General features: G+C 42.0%; 1 protein-coding gene across 1 annotated transcript in view; it reads right to left on the bottom strand.

Moving 5' to 3' along the window:
- LOC122944578 (GPI inositol-deacylase-like) overlaps positions 1-16,821 on the bottom strand; it is a 682,600-nt gene that overhangs the window by 360,251 nt on the left and 305,528 nt on the right. Inside the window, exon 9 of the mRNA XM_044303000.1 lies at positions 4,867-4,960. Within this exon, the coding sequence (XP_044158935.1) occupies positions 4,867-4,960 (94 nt within the window). The remainder of the gene's footprint in view (positions 1-4,866; positions 4,961-16,821) is intronic.

Here is a 16,821-nt window from a genome sequence, read left to right as displayed (position 1 = left end):
GTGGCCGACGGTTCTTGATAGCCTCTCTATGGGCATGCACTTGGGCTTGAGAGACAGCTCTGTCTGACCTTCTTAGGCTCACAGTGTTGGCCTATCTTTGTTATATACCCGCATGTCTCTGTACCTCGACAATACAGTCTGTGTTGATATTCTGCATATTGTGCTCTGACGACCACAGTTGATCAAATGTGTCCGTAGTCTTCACTGTGCACTGCATTTGCATTTATGAATGGCCCCTGCGAGGGTCACTGTGATTTTCTATGTGCCATGCTTGTCATGTTACTTTGCAATAAAACGAGTTAAAAAAAAAAAAACGGCCCGCAAAACTGAAAAAAAAATGGTAGTGTGAAAGAGGCCTTAATCAGACTTCACATCAGACCCCCAATCTTCATCACTCCTCAGATCAGATCTCCAAATCTGACCCGTGATCTTCATCAGACCTCAGATAAGACCCCCAATCTTTATCAGATCTCAGAAAAGACAAAAAAAAAAAAAAAAAGACAAACTTAGGAAGGGGGATTATTAAGGTAGCACAGGGAAATTTGTTAAGGTACCAGCATACACGGTAACTGCTATGTTGATCTGGTGATTGAATGCACAATTACATGGCAAGTTTTGGCAAAAAAATAAATAAAGGGGAACGTAGCAAGGATGACATTATGGTTTATATTACCACTTTAGTAACTGGCAATATTAATAAAAAATACTCTTGTTCAACAAGTTTAAAGAGGGTTACTTGTATACAAGTAAAGATAAAAATATTGAAGGTATGGTTTAAATTCTTGTATTATAAAGTAAATTATCCGGCTTGGTGTTTCCAGACTTTTCAAGCAAGAATTAACTTCTTAAAGATGTGGCCTAATTTGGGGCTTAAAGGGGTTGTCTCACTTCAGTAAATAGCATTTATCATGTAGAGAAAGTTAACAGAAGACACTTACTAATGTATTATGATTGACCATATTGCTTTTTTTGCTGGCTGGATTCATTTTTCCATCACATTATGCACAGCTCGTTTCCTCTGGTTATGCCCACCCTACAATCCATCAGAGGTGGCCGTACTTGCACACTATAGGAAAAAACACCAGCCTTTCTTGCGGCTGGGACCATGGGACTGCACAAAGGCTAGTGCTTTTTCTTATAGTGTGCAAGCACCACCACCACTGTTGGATTGCAAGGTGGTCATAACCATGGAAACGGGCAGTGCATAACGTGATGAAAAAAAAATTTCAGCCAGCAAAGGACGAACAATGGACAATAACATTCTGTAAGTACATTGTATTAACTTATTTTACATAATAAATGCTGTTTGCTTAAGTGAGACAACACCTTTAAAGGGCTTCTGTCACCCAACTAAACTCTTTTTTTAAAAAAATGTTGGGTACTTATAATCCCTATCCTGCGATATATCTATTCATTATGTTATTATCATTTTCGTTCTGTAGATAAAGCAAAAAACAAACTTTTATAATATGCTAATTACCTGTCTACTAGCAAGTAGGGCGTCTACTTGCTGGTAGCAGCCGCGAAAAACAGCCCCCTCCTCCTGTTGATTGACAGGGCCAGCCGCGATCTCCTCCTCTGGCTGGCCCTGTCTGCATTTCAAAAATCGCGCACCTGTCTTGATTCGGCGCAGGCGCTCAGAGAAGGAGGCTCGCCTACTCAGCACTCCCTCAGTGCGCCGATGACGTCACCGAAAGAGAAGACGTCATCGACACAGGCACACTAAGGGAGTGCTGAGGAGGCGAGCCTCCTTCTCTCAGAGCGCCTGCGCCGAATCAAGACAGGCGCGCGTTTTTTGAAATGCTGACAGGGCCAGCTGGAGGAGGAGATCGCGGCTGGCCCTGTCAATCAACAGGAGGAGGGGCGTTTTTTTGATGCTGCTACCAGCAAGTAGACGCCCTACTTGCTGGTAGACGGGTAATTAGCATATTATAAAAGATCATCATATAAGTACCCAAAAAAAAAAAAAGAGTTTAGTGGGGTGACAGAAGCCCTTTAAGGATGCTGATATTTTCTTTTTATGACCATGCAATACTCTGATTGTTAAACTCCTGCAATGTAGCTTATTGTGCCTCTGAGTGTTACACTGACAGGAAGTCTATTAAAGGGAGTCTGTCAGCAGATTTACCCCTTTTTAACAGTTGCCATTATGCTGTAGCCGCAAAACAGACGATTAACACGGTACCTTTATACGCTTTGGTGGACTTTTAAATCTGCCAAAAACGAACTTTGATGAGGGCTCGCAAGTGCCCAGGGCGGAGTCCACCGTGTTGGAGCCCAGGCAGCTCTGCCTCTTCGGCTCTTATCCCCGCCCAGCCTCCTCCTCTGCTCGCCTATCTGTTGCCTCTCCCCCTCAGCGAGATCCCGCGCCGACGCGATGACTTCCTTGGTCGGGGCATGCGCATAAGCTACTGCGATGCCGTGCCAGCAATGGGCATTGCAGTGCGCATGCCCCGGCCAAGGAAGTTATCGCGTCGGCGCGGGATCTCGCTGAGGGGGAGAGACAACAGATAGGCGAGCAGAGGAGGAGGCTGGGCGGGGATAAGAGCCGAAGAGGCAGAGCTGCCTGGGCTCCAACCCGGTGGACTCCGCCCTGGGCACTTGCGAGCCCTCATCAAAGTTCGTTTTTGGCAGATTTAAAAGTCCACCAAAGCATATAAAGGTACCGTGTTAATCGTCTGTTTTGCGGCTACAGCATAATGGCAACTGTTAAAAAGGGGTAAATCTGCTGACAGACTCCCTTTAAGCCCTGCCTCTGACAGGACCTAATAGGCTTACGCACATGACAAACCTAGGGCTCACATTGAGTACTCCAGCTGCAACGGCAATGGCACCCCTCAGTTGCAATGTTGGGGGGAACAAATGGGTTGACAAAGATAGTCCCCTTGCTCTCTAAACATGAGCGAGTTTTCTGCACAGTGCAATGAGTTACGTGAACGCATAGCACCCGCACTGAATCCGGACACATTCATTTCAATGGGTCTGTGTACATCAGGCATGTCCAAACTGCGGCCCTCCAGCTGTTACAAAACTGCAACTCCCAGCATGCCCTAAAAGCTGTAAGCTATCCAGGCATGCTGGGAGTTGTAGTTTTGCAACAGCTGGAGGGCCGCAGTTTGGACATGCCTGGTGTACATGATCATTTTTTTTCATACATCAGTTCTGCATTGTTTGAAAAACACAGCATGTTCTATATTCTGTGTTTTTCACCCTTCCCATAGAAGTGAATGGGGCTTCAGTGAAAAACGTATTGCATCTGCACTTGCTTGCGGATGCAATGCGTATTTAACTGAAGCCCCATTTTTTCACTGATGGTTGCCAAGAGATGTTGTTTGTAAACCTTCCGTTTTGTATCACACACGTGAAAAACGTATCAAAACGCATTGAACCCGTGAGGAAAAAACTGAACTAATAGCAATTGCAGATGAAACTGACTGAACTTGTTTGCAAAATGGTGCGATTTTCACTGAGCACACCCCGAAGAGCCAATCCATTACGCTCGTGTGAAAGCGGCCTTAAGATGCCAAGCTCAGTGCTGTGAGCTATCTTTGCAAGTCTAATTTGGATGGAGTGACGGTGTGAATGCTTGACTACTGTTAGGCCCCTTTCACACGGGGGGAGTATTCAGCGCGGGTGCAATGCGGGAGGTGAACGCATTGCACCCACACTGAATACCGACCCATTCATTTCTATGGGGTTGTTCACATGAGCGGTGATTTTCACGCATCACTTGTGCGTTGAGTGAAAATCGCAGCATGCTCCTCTTTGTGCGTTTTTCACGTAACGCAGGCCCCATAGAAATGAATGGGGTTGCGTGAAAATCGCAAGCATCCGCAAGCAAGTGCGGATGAGGTGCGATTTTCAAGCACGGTTTTTTAGGAGACGATCGGGATGGAGACCCGATCATTATTGTTTTCCCTTATAACATGGTTATAAGGGAAAATAATAGCATTCTGAATACAGAATGCATAGTCAAATAGCGCTGGAGGGGTTAAAAAAAATAGAAAATAATTTAACTCACCTTAGTCCAGTTGATCGCTCAGCCCGACTTCTCGTCTGTCTCCTTTTCTGAACAGGACCTGTGTTGAGCATTCATAGCAGGAATAGGACCTGTGGTGACGTCACTCCGGTCATCACATGATCTTTTACCATGGTGATGGATCATGTGATAGATCATGTGATGACCAGAGTGACATCACCACAGGTCCTATTCCTGCTATGAATGCTCACCACAGGTCCTGTTCAGCAAAGGAGACAGACGAGAAGCCCTCCACCGCTATTTGACTATGCATTCTGTATTCAGAATGTTATAAGGGAAAATAATACAATATACAGAATACTGATCCCAAGCCCGAACACCGCGCAATTTTTCTAACTCGAGTGCAAAGCACATTACAATGTTTTGCACTTGTACAGAAAAATCGCGGGTGTTAGCGTAACGCACCCGCACATTTTCCCGTCTGAAAGAGGCCTTAAGCTCTGTTAAAATTCCTCCTCATTACAGTTGTGCAAGTGGAGGAACAAGGATCTCAGGACCCCCATTCTAGTGATCAGTTGAGGTTCCAGGGGAAGGGGCACTTGCAATCAGATTTATCACCTATCCTGTGAATAAGTGATCAATGTGCATTGTAGGAATACCCCTTTTGTACTTAGACTGTGTTAGTAATAATACATTTCACAATGTTAACATACTGTAATAAAGAGATATCAGGAATATTTGTATCTAGTCAATACTCTGGATTTCCACACCAAAGCCAGTGTTAAACGAAATCCGTGCTATTGTGAAATTAATAAGACTGACCTGGTTATTCAACAGAGTCAAACAATGTACCATAGGCCTGCTAAAAGCTGGTGTTGTTGTGTTACCTTTGTTGGATATTGTATACAGTTGTGCACCAAACGCAAGAAGCAGGTTAGAAACAATATAAACATGAAGTGATGGCCAATGACATCTGATGATCTGCAAACAAAACATAAAAAATAAGATAATTTTAGAAAAAAATGTAAAAATAGGTTTTCAATAATAAAATTATACATTTTTAAGCAATTCTAACATCCATTATTCTGCTTTCCTCTTTTTCCCCTTTAACCTAAAACAGACACTTTGTGTTCAGGTGCCTATCGTGCTTTGGAATCCGTACATTCATATTCCGCTGACATCTCAGTGGTGTACTGGTGTATGGTTTCCATACCGGCCGCAATGAATAATGTATCGGAAGGAGCACGCTTCTCTGCTCCTGCCTGTGCAAGCTCTGCTCTGCTAAAGCCACATAGATGTGCTATGCCAAGTTTTGGACAAAGGCAAGAACATCAGCATAGTACAATGCAGAGCTCCTGCTTTTAGCAGAGCAGAGCGAGCAGGTGCAGACAGGAGCTTTGCATAGCTCACTGCTGCTCCTGTTGGAGCCAACACCGCTAAAGCCTGGCATAGCATATCTATGTGACTTTAACATAGTGGATCTGAAAAAAATCATGTCACACTCACCCATTTCTTTAGCACCTTTCTCTGTAGTGCTAATTCAGTCCTCCTGCTGCAGTGGTGATGTGCTGGTATGTACCAAATGACTGCTGCAGCAAACTACTGTCCTCAGTGGTCTAATGCTGACGTCAATGATTGATTGCAGTAGTTACAAGCTGCACACCTGCACGTCACTGTGATAAGTATGACGTGATTTTTATTTTTATTTGAGATAATTAGAATTCTCGGACAAGCCCTACAATTATCTCTAAAGCCCCTTTAAAAACAAAAGGGTTACGAAAAAGAATCAAATCTCATGAATAGTGAAACAGTTTCTATTTTAAAATGTATTTTGCAAGTGCAAAATGAAATAAAAATCAAACTATAAAAACAACAACAGGGTAAAGTCAGATGAAGCATCAGCATACGTGCGGCTCTGCTGCACTTTGAACCTGTGCAGACATGCAGTCATCTGTAAATCTGCACGCTTTTTTGCTGTATTTGTTGGCAAAAAATCCAAACACTGTACTTTGGCCAAACATGCTCGCTACATGTGTAATTACAAATACTATACACTACTCACAAAAAGTTAGGGATATTTGGCTTTCGGGTGAAATTTATGGAAAACTAAAAAAGTTCACGCTCCACTGATTTTATATCATTAAAGTAGGGCATTTAAGTAACAGCATGCAATGGTAATTTCCTCATCTCAAACTATTTATTGAAACAAAGCCAAGAACAGTGGTGGGTATACCGCCACAAAACATGTAAATGTCGCAATAACTTGTCATGTGGCCTTGAGCATCAATTACAGCTTGGGGTACAGAGTCACGAGTCTCTACATGTACGCCACCAACACTAAAGGCTTATCTGGTGACAACAGTTAGCGCTTTTCTTGATGTCTCCATCATCGGCGGACATCATTTCTGCTCAGCATGAATCGACTTTCATCAGTGAACAGCACTGAGGCCCACTGGCCCCTCATCTAGCGTAGATGCTCCCTGGTCCATGCAAGATGATCACGCCTGTGCCTGGTGCTGTGGGGGTCAGGTACCCTTGCAGGTCACCTAGCACGCAGACCACGCTGATGTAAACGGTTTCAAATGGTCTGACGTGACACTTAGGTACCTCTCACCTCCCTTGAATGTGCCTGGAATTGTGTGGCATTCATCATCAGCATTACAAAATTAGCTATAGGTCATCCAAGGCAGTGAATGTTGCAATATACGGCTATAGTAATTAGCCGGTAGTAGTGAGACAACAGACAGCAGAGTTAGCAGATACAAAGTATCTAACATCAGCAAAAAACTGATTATACTTAATCAGATTAAGGGTACAAACAAAGTATCCAAATAGCTAACAGTATATACAAATAAAGGCTAACCATATAACAGCAACTGCAAATCAATCACCACTACTGCAGCCACAGTGTCAAAAGAAATAATAAAATATCAAGCATACTCTAGATGTCCAGAGATAGTTTTATTAAGTAGGTTAGATAAAAAGTTCATCATTTATTAACAATACACAAATAAAAGTTAAATTTTAAACCAATAAATACAAGTGCACATGTCAAGAGCAGGCAATCAGTAGTCTATGACTAAATGTATATATAAAAGCATTCATCATCTGGTTCCACAGGGACTTGCTCACAACAAAGTGGTCATCAGTGTGGGATGTGGCCAAAGGACGTCCACTTATATGTCTTTCTGTGACTCTTGCATTCTCTCTGTATCTCTGTTGCAACCTGCTGATGACACTCTGTGACACTCTAAGCTCAATGGCCACTTTCGTCTAATAACATCCTGCTCAAAGCCATGCAATTGCAAGATACTGTTGATCAATTTTTAGGTGTCATCTTGGTCTCATGATGTCAAAATGTGAACAGCATGATGAGGAGGACTGTTTAATAAACACTTTTAATTGAACCAGGAAATTTATTGGGTGATTCAGGGATCAAATACCTGTTGTGAATTTTGCTTTTAAGCTCCTTGTTAGAGAACAGCAAGTTGTGCAAAAAGTACTGAAACACTGAACAGTTGGACATGTGCATTCAAACGTTTATAGAAGGTCACACTAAGTTCACCTATAAAGGTTAGAGTACATTTTAAGTTCATCCTGAAATCTCACCCACAAGCCAAATATCCCTTACTTTTTTATGAGTAATATCTGAACTAGCAGGCTAATTGTGCTCACATGCAAAACCAATCCATAGTATGTGTATATAAAGTAGTGTATATAAAGAGGTATAAAAGTAATTGCGCATGGCCTTCAATCTTTAGCTCAACACACCTGCTCAGTTATCATAACTGGGCCCAGTGAGTGATCAGTCAGTAACAGTGCATGGGATCAATAAGGGAATATAGTCAGTTCAGCTGAAATGGGACATGGCTATCCCAGCACCTATGGCAGAAAGATTGAATGACTGTGGTCAAGAGACTGCACTCATTAACAGGATAGATGTCAATTCTGATCTGCTTTCCATCAGTTCGGTCATGAGCTTGAATGTATGTGTCTTTCCTGTGTTCCCTGTCCTGTGTAATGAACACACTACTCCTTGTGTGTGGCTGCCTGGTCTTGTCTCTCTTCTTCCTTGTGTGTGTCCATCCATGTTTCTTCTCTCACAAGCTCAGTGAAGTGTGGGGATTTGCTGCTGCTTGGAACTGCCCTCCCTTTCAGAACCGCAGCAGTATCCTTGGAAACCAGACGCTAAGAAGATCTGCCTGCTGTTCTAGTGCTTATAAACCAGACTGACCAAGTGAGCAGTGGAGAGAATAGTTGACAGAGCATCAAGATTAGGTGGCCACACAAGCCAAGACCTTTGGTGCGGTGGATGAAAAGAAGTAGTTACAAGAACTGACAGAGGGCACAGTTGGCACTGTTTTGAACGTACAGGGAGGTTAAGTTAAGTGTAGTACCCAGACCTGGGGCACTACAAGTGTAAAAAGTTATGTTATATATTAAATTGCTATGTATATTGCTTATTTGGCCATATCTACATGTAGTATATGGATGGGAAGTAGGGTTGAGTGAATCAAAGTATCCAAAGTGGACTTTGATCTGAATTTCAGGGCAAATTAGATTTGTGGCGAAGCTAAATTTCCTTGTGCTTTGTGGTAACAAATCCATTTTCCCTGAAATGGCATTAAAAAACAAAAAATCATACTCACCTCATCCATTTGAGCTTGGAGTGGTCGCAGCAGCCATCTTGATTGAAGATCCCAAGCAAAATCTTGTGCGCAGTGACGTATGACGAGATTTCGAGCAGTTCAAGATGGCCACGATAGCAGGTGAGTAGTAGTATTTTTTTTAACCGAATAACCCATGAAAGCCCTCATTTTAATCTCAGATGCTGCGATCAGCGATGTAGGCGGCATCTAAGGGGTTCAATGACGGGAGGCGGTGCAATAGCCGATCCCCATCATTGCGCCCGCTGCCTACAAAGAAATCCTCCAAAGCGATTTTCTTTGTGAAATTTGGCAAAGCAGACAAATCAATTTTTTTTTTACTTTGCTCAACACTAACGAATCGAGGTAAGCGATGAAAAAAAGAGGGTCAATCCTGAACTCCTGAGATAGGAAATATGGGATAAACACACAGGGCGCCAGAGGTAAAGACCAAAGTGGAGGAGAAGGTAGGATAGAGTTCAGGTTGCACTGAACAGTGAGGTAATAGACCCAAAGCAGGGCAGCCTAGGTGGTGGACTATATGCAGGAATGCGATATAGTAATACTGGAGTGAATAAAAAGGAAAAAATCACCACGTGGCGCCAATATGCTAATAAGATATTGTATATACTTAAATAAGATGTACACCAATAATAGAGGTTATAGATACATATATATCTATATATATATATATATATATATATATGTAAAATGGAATCGGTATAAAAAATAGATAAAAGCTAATAAATAGTAGATAGGAGCCCCTTACTAAAATAAAGAAGGGGGGCGTTGCAATGCTTAGTAATCATATAATAAAGCCATAAAACAGCTGGTGTATAATATCAGATGAAACACATAAAAACATATAAAAGGTGGTAAACACCGAAACTCACTTCACCAGGGAGGGGTGTAAAGGGATAAAACTCAAGACACCCAAAACAACCATCTCCCTCGCCTGGCTCGCATGTTGAATGGTTGGAAGATACGGCAGTCCACAACTAGGAACTTCTGGTATAATCCTTTAATAGATAAATAGGTCAGGTGGGCTCATTGCGTTTTCGGGGATAAACAAACCCCTTCCTCAGGAGAAGAGCAAGTATTAGGCTTATACAAGGTATTAGAACAGACAAACATCTAGGTATAGCAGATCCAAATAAAAGAAGGGGGGCGTGTTTGGCGCCAAAAAGATCGTCAGTGTCATTTCCGGACGGGACGTCACTAGTTACATTATAGAGAACCTAAATACAATTAGATACAAAAGAAGCCAAACACACAGTACAGTATACATTAATTATACATCTGTATAGTCCTAAATTAGCCCTAATTTGAATGGTATAGGGGCCAAAAGCGATATCGGGCTGGATATGAATAGGCGGAGAATGGACTTCCGGTCTGTGGAACGCACCAACTGGAAGTGCATTCCAAATCACGGTCACAGAGTGAACAGAGGGAGCTGGTGATGTCAGGGAATTGTAGGTGAATGGAAGTGGTAATAAGCATATGGAATCCTAAAGGCCGGAGGGGGGACTGATATCAATTGTAATAAGAACGATAATAATGGTTCCGATATATGGAACGCATTAGCCGGAAGTTCCGGTATATGGAACGCATCGGTCGGCAATGCGTTCCACCTAAACTAATCGTGATTTCCAACAGTTTGGGCCGCAAATAGAAGAAGGTGGTGGGATGGGAAATAATATGAATGGGACGCAAATACAAATGAAAACAAAAAGGGATATGTTGGAGTGAGTAGAACAGGCATGTCCAAACTGCGGCCCTCCAGCTGTTCCAAAACTACAACTCCCAGCATGCCTGGATAGCTTACAGCTATTAGGGCATGCTGGGAGTTGTAGTTTTGCAACAGCTGGAGGGCTGCAGTTTGGACATGCTTGGAGTAGAAGCTCCTGGAGTGACAATAATACAATCTGGAAGGGAAAAGTAAAAAATGAAAAAAAAATCTAACGGCAGATATAAGAACATTTCCATATAAAGACAAAAGAGAAAATAATATATAAAATAGGACAAATCGATACTGGGCATCAATGAAAGATGAAAGAATCACAAAAGAATAAATATGAGCAACAGTAAATAATAAAAGGACAATATAGTATAATAAGAATATGTAAAAAAGTAGGTAAATTAGTAAATAAATACAGTAGAAGGCCAAGCAGGCATCCATAGAAAGCCCTAACAGTGGGGAAAAATTATAAATTATCAGTGGAAAAAAAATAAATAAATATATATATATATATATATATATATATATATATATATATAAAGGGATACCAAAGTACTAAATAGGTGCGTTCCACAGACCGGAAGTCCATTCTCCGCTCATTCATATCCAGCCCGATATCCCTTTTGGCCCCTATACCATTCAAATTAGGGCAAATTTAGGACTATACAGCTGTATAATTAATGTATACTGTACAGTGTGTTTTGCTTCTTTTGTATCTAATTGTATTTAGGTTCTCTATATGTAACTAGTGATGTCACTTCCGGAAATGACACTGACAATCTTTTTGGCGCCAAACACGCCCCCCCTTTTTTTATTTGGATCTGCTATATCTAGATGTTTGTTTGTTCTAATACCTTGTATAAGCCTATTACTTGCTCTGCTCCTGAGGAAGGGGTTTGTCTATCCCCGAAACGCGTTGAGCCCACCTGACCTATTTATCTATTAAAGGATTATACCAGAAGTTCCTAGTTGTGGACTGCCGTATCTTCCAAATATTCAACAAGCGAGCCAGGCAAGGGAGGTGGGTTTTTTGGGTGTCTTGAGTTTTATCCCTTTACACCCCTCCCTGGTGAAGTGCGTTTCGGTGTTTACCACCTTTTATATGTTTTTATGTGTTTCATCTGATATTATACAACAGCTGTTTTATGGCTTTATTATATGATTACTGAGCATTGCAACGCCCCCTCCTTTATTTTAGTAAGGGGCTCCTATCTACTATTTATTAGCTTTTATCTATTTTTTATATTGATTCCATTTTACATACAGTACGGACCAAAAGTTTGGACACACCTTCTCATTCAAAGAGTTTTCTTTATTTTCATGACTATGAAGGCATCAAAACTATGAAATAACACATGTGGAATTATATACATAACAAACTGAAACAACTGAAAATATGTCATATTCTAGGTTCTTCAAAGTAGCCACCTTTTGCTTTGATTCCTGCTTTGCACACTCTTGGCATTCTCTTGATGAGCTTCAAGAGGTAGTCACCTGAAATGGTTTTCACTTCACAGGTGTGCCCTGTCAGGTTTAATAAGTGGGATTTCTTGCCTTATAAATGGGGTTGGGACCATCAGTTGCGTTGAGGAAAAGTCAAGTGGATACACAGCTGATAGTCCTACTGAATAGACTGTTAGAATTTGTATTATGGCAATAAAAAAGCAGTTAAGTAAAGAAAAACGAGTGGCCATCATTACTTTAAGAAATGAAGGTCAGTCAGTCAGCTGAGAAATTGGTAAAAACTTTGAAAGTAAGGGCTATTTGACCATGAAGGAGAGTGATGGGGTGCTGCGGCAGATGACCTGGCCTCCACAGTCACCGGACCTGAACCCAATCGAGATTTTTTTTGTTTTTTTATTGACAATTTTTATTGTTTTTCATTTTCATAGGATTAAGTATTGTCAAGTACATAATATGTAAACTTTTACAAAATAAATGCCTGGGAGTAACAGTCGTAGGTACAAATAGCATTTGAAAATGTATAAGAAGGCCTACAAGGCCACAAAAAGACAGGTGTCAAGGAAGAGTGAACACAAACACTCAATTGAGTTAACAGTATGACAGGTATACTGAGGCAAGATTAGTGTGACATGAGGTGAAGAGTAACTAGCATAGGAAAATCCTAGATTTTAGGAACTGGTCAGTGGATGTTGAGGGGTGGGAGCTAGGAGAAGTTTCTATAAGATTTCCAGGGGGACCAAATCTGGAGGAAAGTGGGTCTGGAGCATGACTCCCAATGTGAGATCTCCTCCATTCTATATATCTGGTCCACTTTGTTAATCCAGTGTTCAGTACTAGGGACCACGGGGGATAGCCAGTGAGTCGGTAGGAGTAGTCTAGCTGCTGCTACTAAGAGAGAGAAGAGTGAGGAATTAAAAGGGGCCTACTCCACCTATACCTAATGATAACAAAGTTAGTCCCGGGGAGCAGAGGAAGGAAGTCTGGCAGATCTGATTGCTCAAGTTGATTATATTGTGCCACCAGGGTTGATTAGCTCACATGACCACCAGATGTGTAAAAAGGAGCCTTTGGCCTTATTGCATCTCCAGCAGGTATCAAGGGGCATTGGGATTATATAGACACGTCTTATCTGGGGTCCTGTACCATCTCATAAGGACCTTGTAACTATTTTCTTGAATACGTACACAGATGGTTTTGTGTGGGTATTTCTTGCTGCTTAACATCTCTTCAAACCAGCTAGCAACATTGGTAGGGGAAGTTTTCTTTGTGAGAAGGAGGGATTCTGATTTAAGGAAACGCAAAAGGATAGGATTGAGAGTCTGTGCGTCCAGTATTTTGCAGATTTCAAAATCAGGGAGTAAGCAACCATCCTGATCTAGGATCTGTGAAATAGCGGTCTCCGAGGACCTCAGGCGATAGGGCAGCTATCTCTCAGATCTCTAGGGGCCAGATTGATAACATCTTTTATCCGCAGTGGGGGGAAGGCAGGGTTAGGGCCCTGGAGCAGGACGAGAAACACCTCCAGACCTTTAATGTGTTCCGAATGAGGGAGTTGAGGATAGAGCTTGGTACAGGAGGTGGTCTGTTGGCCAGCAGGAGGGCCCTGTTGGCAGAGGGTAAAAAGGCATTTTCTACTATGAGACAGGATTTATGGGTTGGGTTTCTAATCCAATCTACGACTCTATAGAGTTGTATGGCCTTCAGGTACGTCTCTGGATCAGGAAGCCCAATTCCCCCTTTAGCTGTAGGTCTAGTCAGGGTGCTAAATGAGATGCGAGGATGTTTGCCTTGACAAATACATTTGCGTATTAGTTTATTCAGGGAGATGAAGTAGGATTTAGGGATTTCAATGGGGAGCACCTGCATCAAGTAAGTGAGTCTGGGTAGGATTAGAGACTTAAGTATGTTTTTTCTCCCAAATCAGGAAAGGTATGGGAAGTCCAATGAGTCTGAGTCCAACTGGGTCTGAATGGATGCTAGGAGGGGTTTATAGTTCAGTCGAAACAAATGTGGCAGGCGGGGGGAGATCCTTACCCAACAGTTAGTTGTTGGGTTTGCCAATTGAATGGGGAGTTTGCCTGGAGGGAAGAGAGACTTGGAGGAGAGAGACCAACATGTAAGATTTGAGATTTCGAGGGGTTAACTTTAAAGTTGGATAAAGAACCAAATAGGTTGAGCTTTGAGACTATTTTGGGCATGGATTTAAGGGGGTTGGTAGTCAGGATCAATAGATCGTCTGCGAAAGCCGCCAGTTTAAGTTCATGACCTCCGACAATCAATCCTCCAATCTCCCTGTCTTGCCTAAGAGATTGCAACAGTGACTCCATCACTAAGACAAATAAAAGAGGTGACAGTGTGCAGCCTTGCCTCGTACCATTTCTTATTGGGAAGTGAGAGGACATAAGGCCATTTACCGACACGGATGCTGAAGAATGTGTATACATAGAGAATATTGCATTAATGAACTGTTCAGGTAGCTGGAATTTTGAGAGGACCTGCCTAATATATGTCCAGTCCACTCTGTCAAATGCTTTTTCAGCATCTGCGCCAATCATGACTAGGGGGGTGGCTTTATGGGAAGCGTAGTATAGAGCATCTAATATCTTGGTAGTATTATCCTTCCCCTCACGTCCCTTAACAAAACCCACCTGATCTGGGTGGACCAAATCGGGGAGTAGATTTTGCAATATTGTGGCCAACATTTTTGCTAAAAGTTTGAGGTCCACATTGAGCAAGGATATGGGTCGGTAGTTGGAACAGGATGTGGGGTCTTTACCCTCTTTATAATTGTGATTGAGGCATTCGTCATATCTGAGGAGAGTGAGTGACCGTCTAATGCACGGTTACAAATAGGGAGCATAAATGGCAGTAATAGGTCTCCAAAGGCCGAATAATAAGATATAGGAAGGCCGTCGGGGCCGGGGCTTTTCCCTTTAGGGGTTGATTTAATGGCAGTTGCCAGTTCTAAGGAGGTGGCTTGGACAAAGATTCCTGTTGCGATGGAGTTAGAGACGGAAGGTTGAGGGTGTACAAGAAGGATTTGATGTTGGCCTCTCTTCCCAAGGAAGGGTTTTGGAGATCAGAGGGTGGAAGGTTATATAGGTAATTCATAGAACAACCTAAATTGTTCTGCAATCTCCTCTGCTTTGAATAGTTGAGTGCCCTGAGGGGATTTGATGCTTTGCACATATCGGGAGTCTCTTCTCTGCTTTATTCTACGCGTCATATATTTTGAGGCTTTGTTGCCATGAGCGAAGGTTTTTTTGTTGAGCAGACAGAAAGAACTTGGCTGAACGCTCGTTCAATACATGTTTCAGTTCAGTTCTGAAAGAGGAGAGTTCCAATAGTTGATGGGTGAGTAGGAATTGCTTATGGGCCTTTTCCACTACATGAATTCTTGATAGTAATGTAGTAAGCTTTTTTTCCGACTCTTTCTTTAGAAAGGAGCAGAGACTAATCAATCTGCCTCTAATGTATGGCTTATGGGCATCCCAGAGAATCTGGGGGGATATCTCAGGGGTATTTTTAATGAAAAAGTACTCCTCTAGGAAAGAAGCTATTTGTAATTTATTTCAAGGGAAATGTCGCACCAAGATGAGAAGGGGATCCAAGAAGAGGTGCACCCACTAACAGACAGCACCCAGTCTGATAGAGATAAGTAGATAAAAAAGTAGAAGTGGGGCACTCACTAAAAGTATAGGGATCTTGTGTTTATTAAGGTAATGACAATAACAATAACGTAATAAAATATCATATGTCGATATTACATTGAAGTATCAGAGTAATCATAAAAGTGGAGCAAATAAAATATGGTACTATCGACAATAAGCAATAAAATGTAGCTGTATAAAAATGCAGTGAAAAAAGGGTTAAATACAGTACTAAGATATATAAATTAATATGGATCCCGATAAATATGGTTAAAAGTTGTGAGTTCATATGTCAGCCATAGGGACATTCACTGATTGAATCCTGAGGAATAGTTCCATGTAAGGTGATCCGTTCCGACAACCAGTCTTTCAAGGGTGCTCTCAAGCAAATAGGTCAGAGTCCCAAGCGTATGCAGCTAAAGAGGTTTTACTGTGTGTCAGTTTAGCTGCTAATACGCACAGCGGCGTCCCGCTGTAAATGCGATCGCTTGTAAGTGGGGTATACAAGTGCTTACCCGAGGCTTCTGGGTAACGATTCCTCGACACGGTGCGTTGGTGTACGGCTCCGGTCTCAAGGATAGATGTCCTGTTTCAAAATTGGCTCCAGTTGAAATGTTTGTTGCACGCGGTATGAGTAACCTGCGTAGTACAACACCGATGGTTCCGGTAATGGCTCTGGCGCACAGGTGATGACTTCCAGGCTTCTCGGACTTGTAGACCCACTTGTCCTGGTGGGGGGGGGGGGGGATACCAGACGCGTTTCGGGGATTTACAAGGCAGACCCCTTCTTCAGTGGTTGACAACCCCCTGTTCATGTTCCGTTTTTATAGGGCATGAGAGACAAGAAAGAGCTGGTTCGGAATCCGAATTTTAAGGATTAGGATCAGTTGGAACTGACTGTCACTTTATGTTCAGCTTATCGTCAGATATATCATTCACATAATCAGGTAAATAATGTTAGTTCATCATATAAATAGAAGATATCGAAACAAAGTAAAAATATCAATATAGATCCATATAGACATATGTACAATTACGGGATCTCCATCTATAAAAAACCTACATAGCTTGTTAAAATGCACACTATGACAGTTTCTCTAAAAACACATCAAATAAAATCAAATCAGAACAGTGTCGTTCTTGCAAATAAATCCGTGCGGTTCTGTTGCGTCTTAATGTGCTACTAGGTGTTCTATAGGAAAAAAGTGTGGTCCTTTCAGTATGTGTTAATTATTTAGATACATTCAATACTGATCTGGTTACAGAGGAAAGCGATATCTAAACATAACAGTCTCAGATTTCAAAGGTTACATTGTGGTTACATATAGTCTTTGTAATAATAAA

The sequence above is a fragment of the Bufo gargarizans genome, chromosome 8 (genome assembly GCF_014858855.1).
Source record: "Bufo gargarizans isolate SCDJY-AF-19 chromosome 8, ASM1485885v1, whole genome shotgun sequence".
Lineage (NCBI taxonomy): Eukaryota > Metazoa > Chordata > Amphibia > Anura > Bufonidae > Bufo > Bufo gargarizans.
Note: the sequence above shows the minus strand (reverse complement) of the source record. Positions and strands in the feature narration are given on the sequence as shown.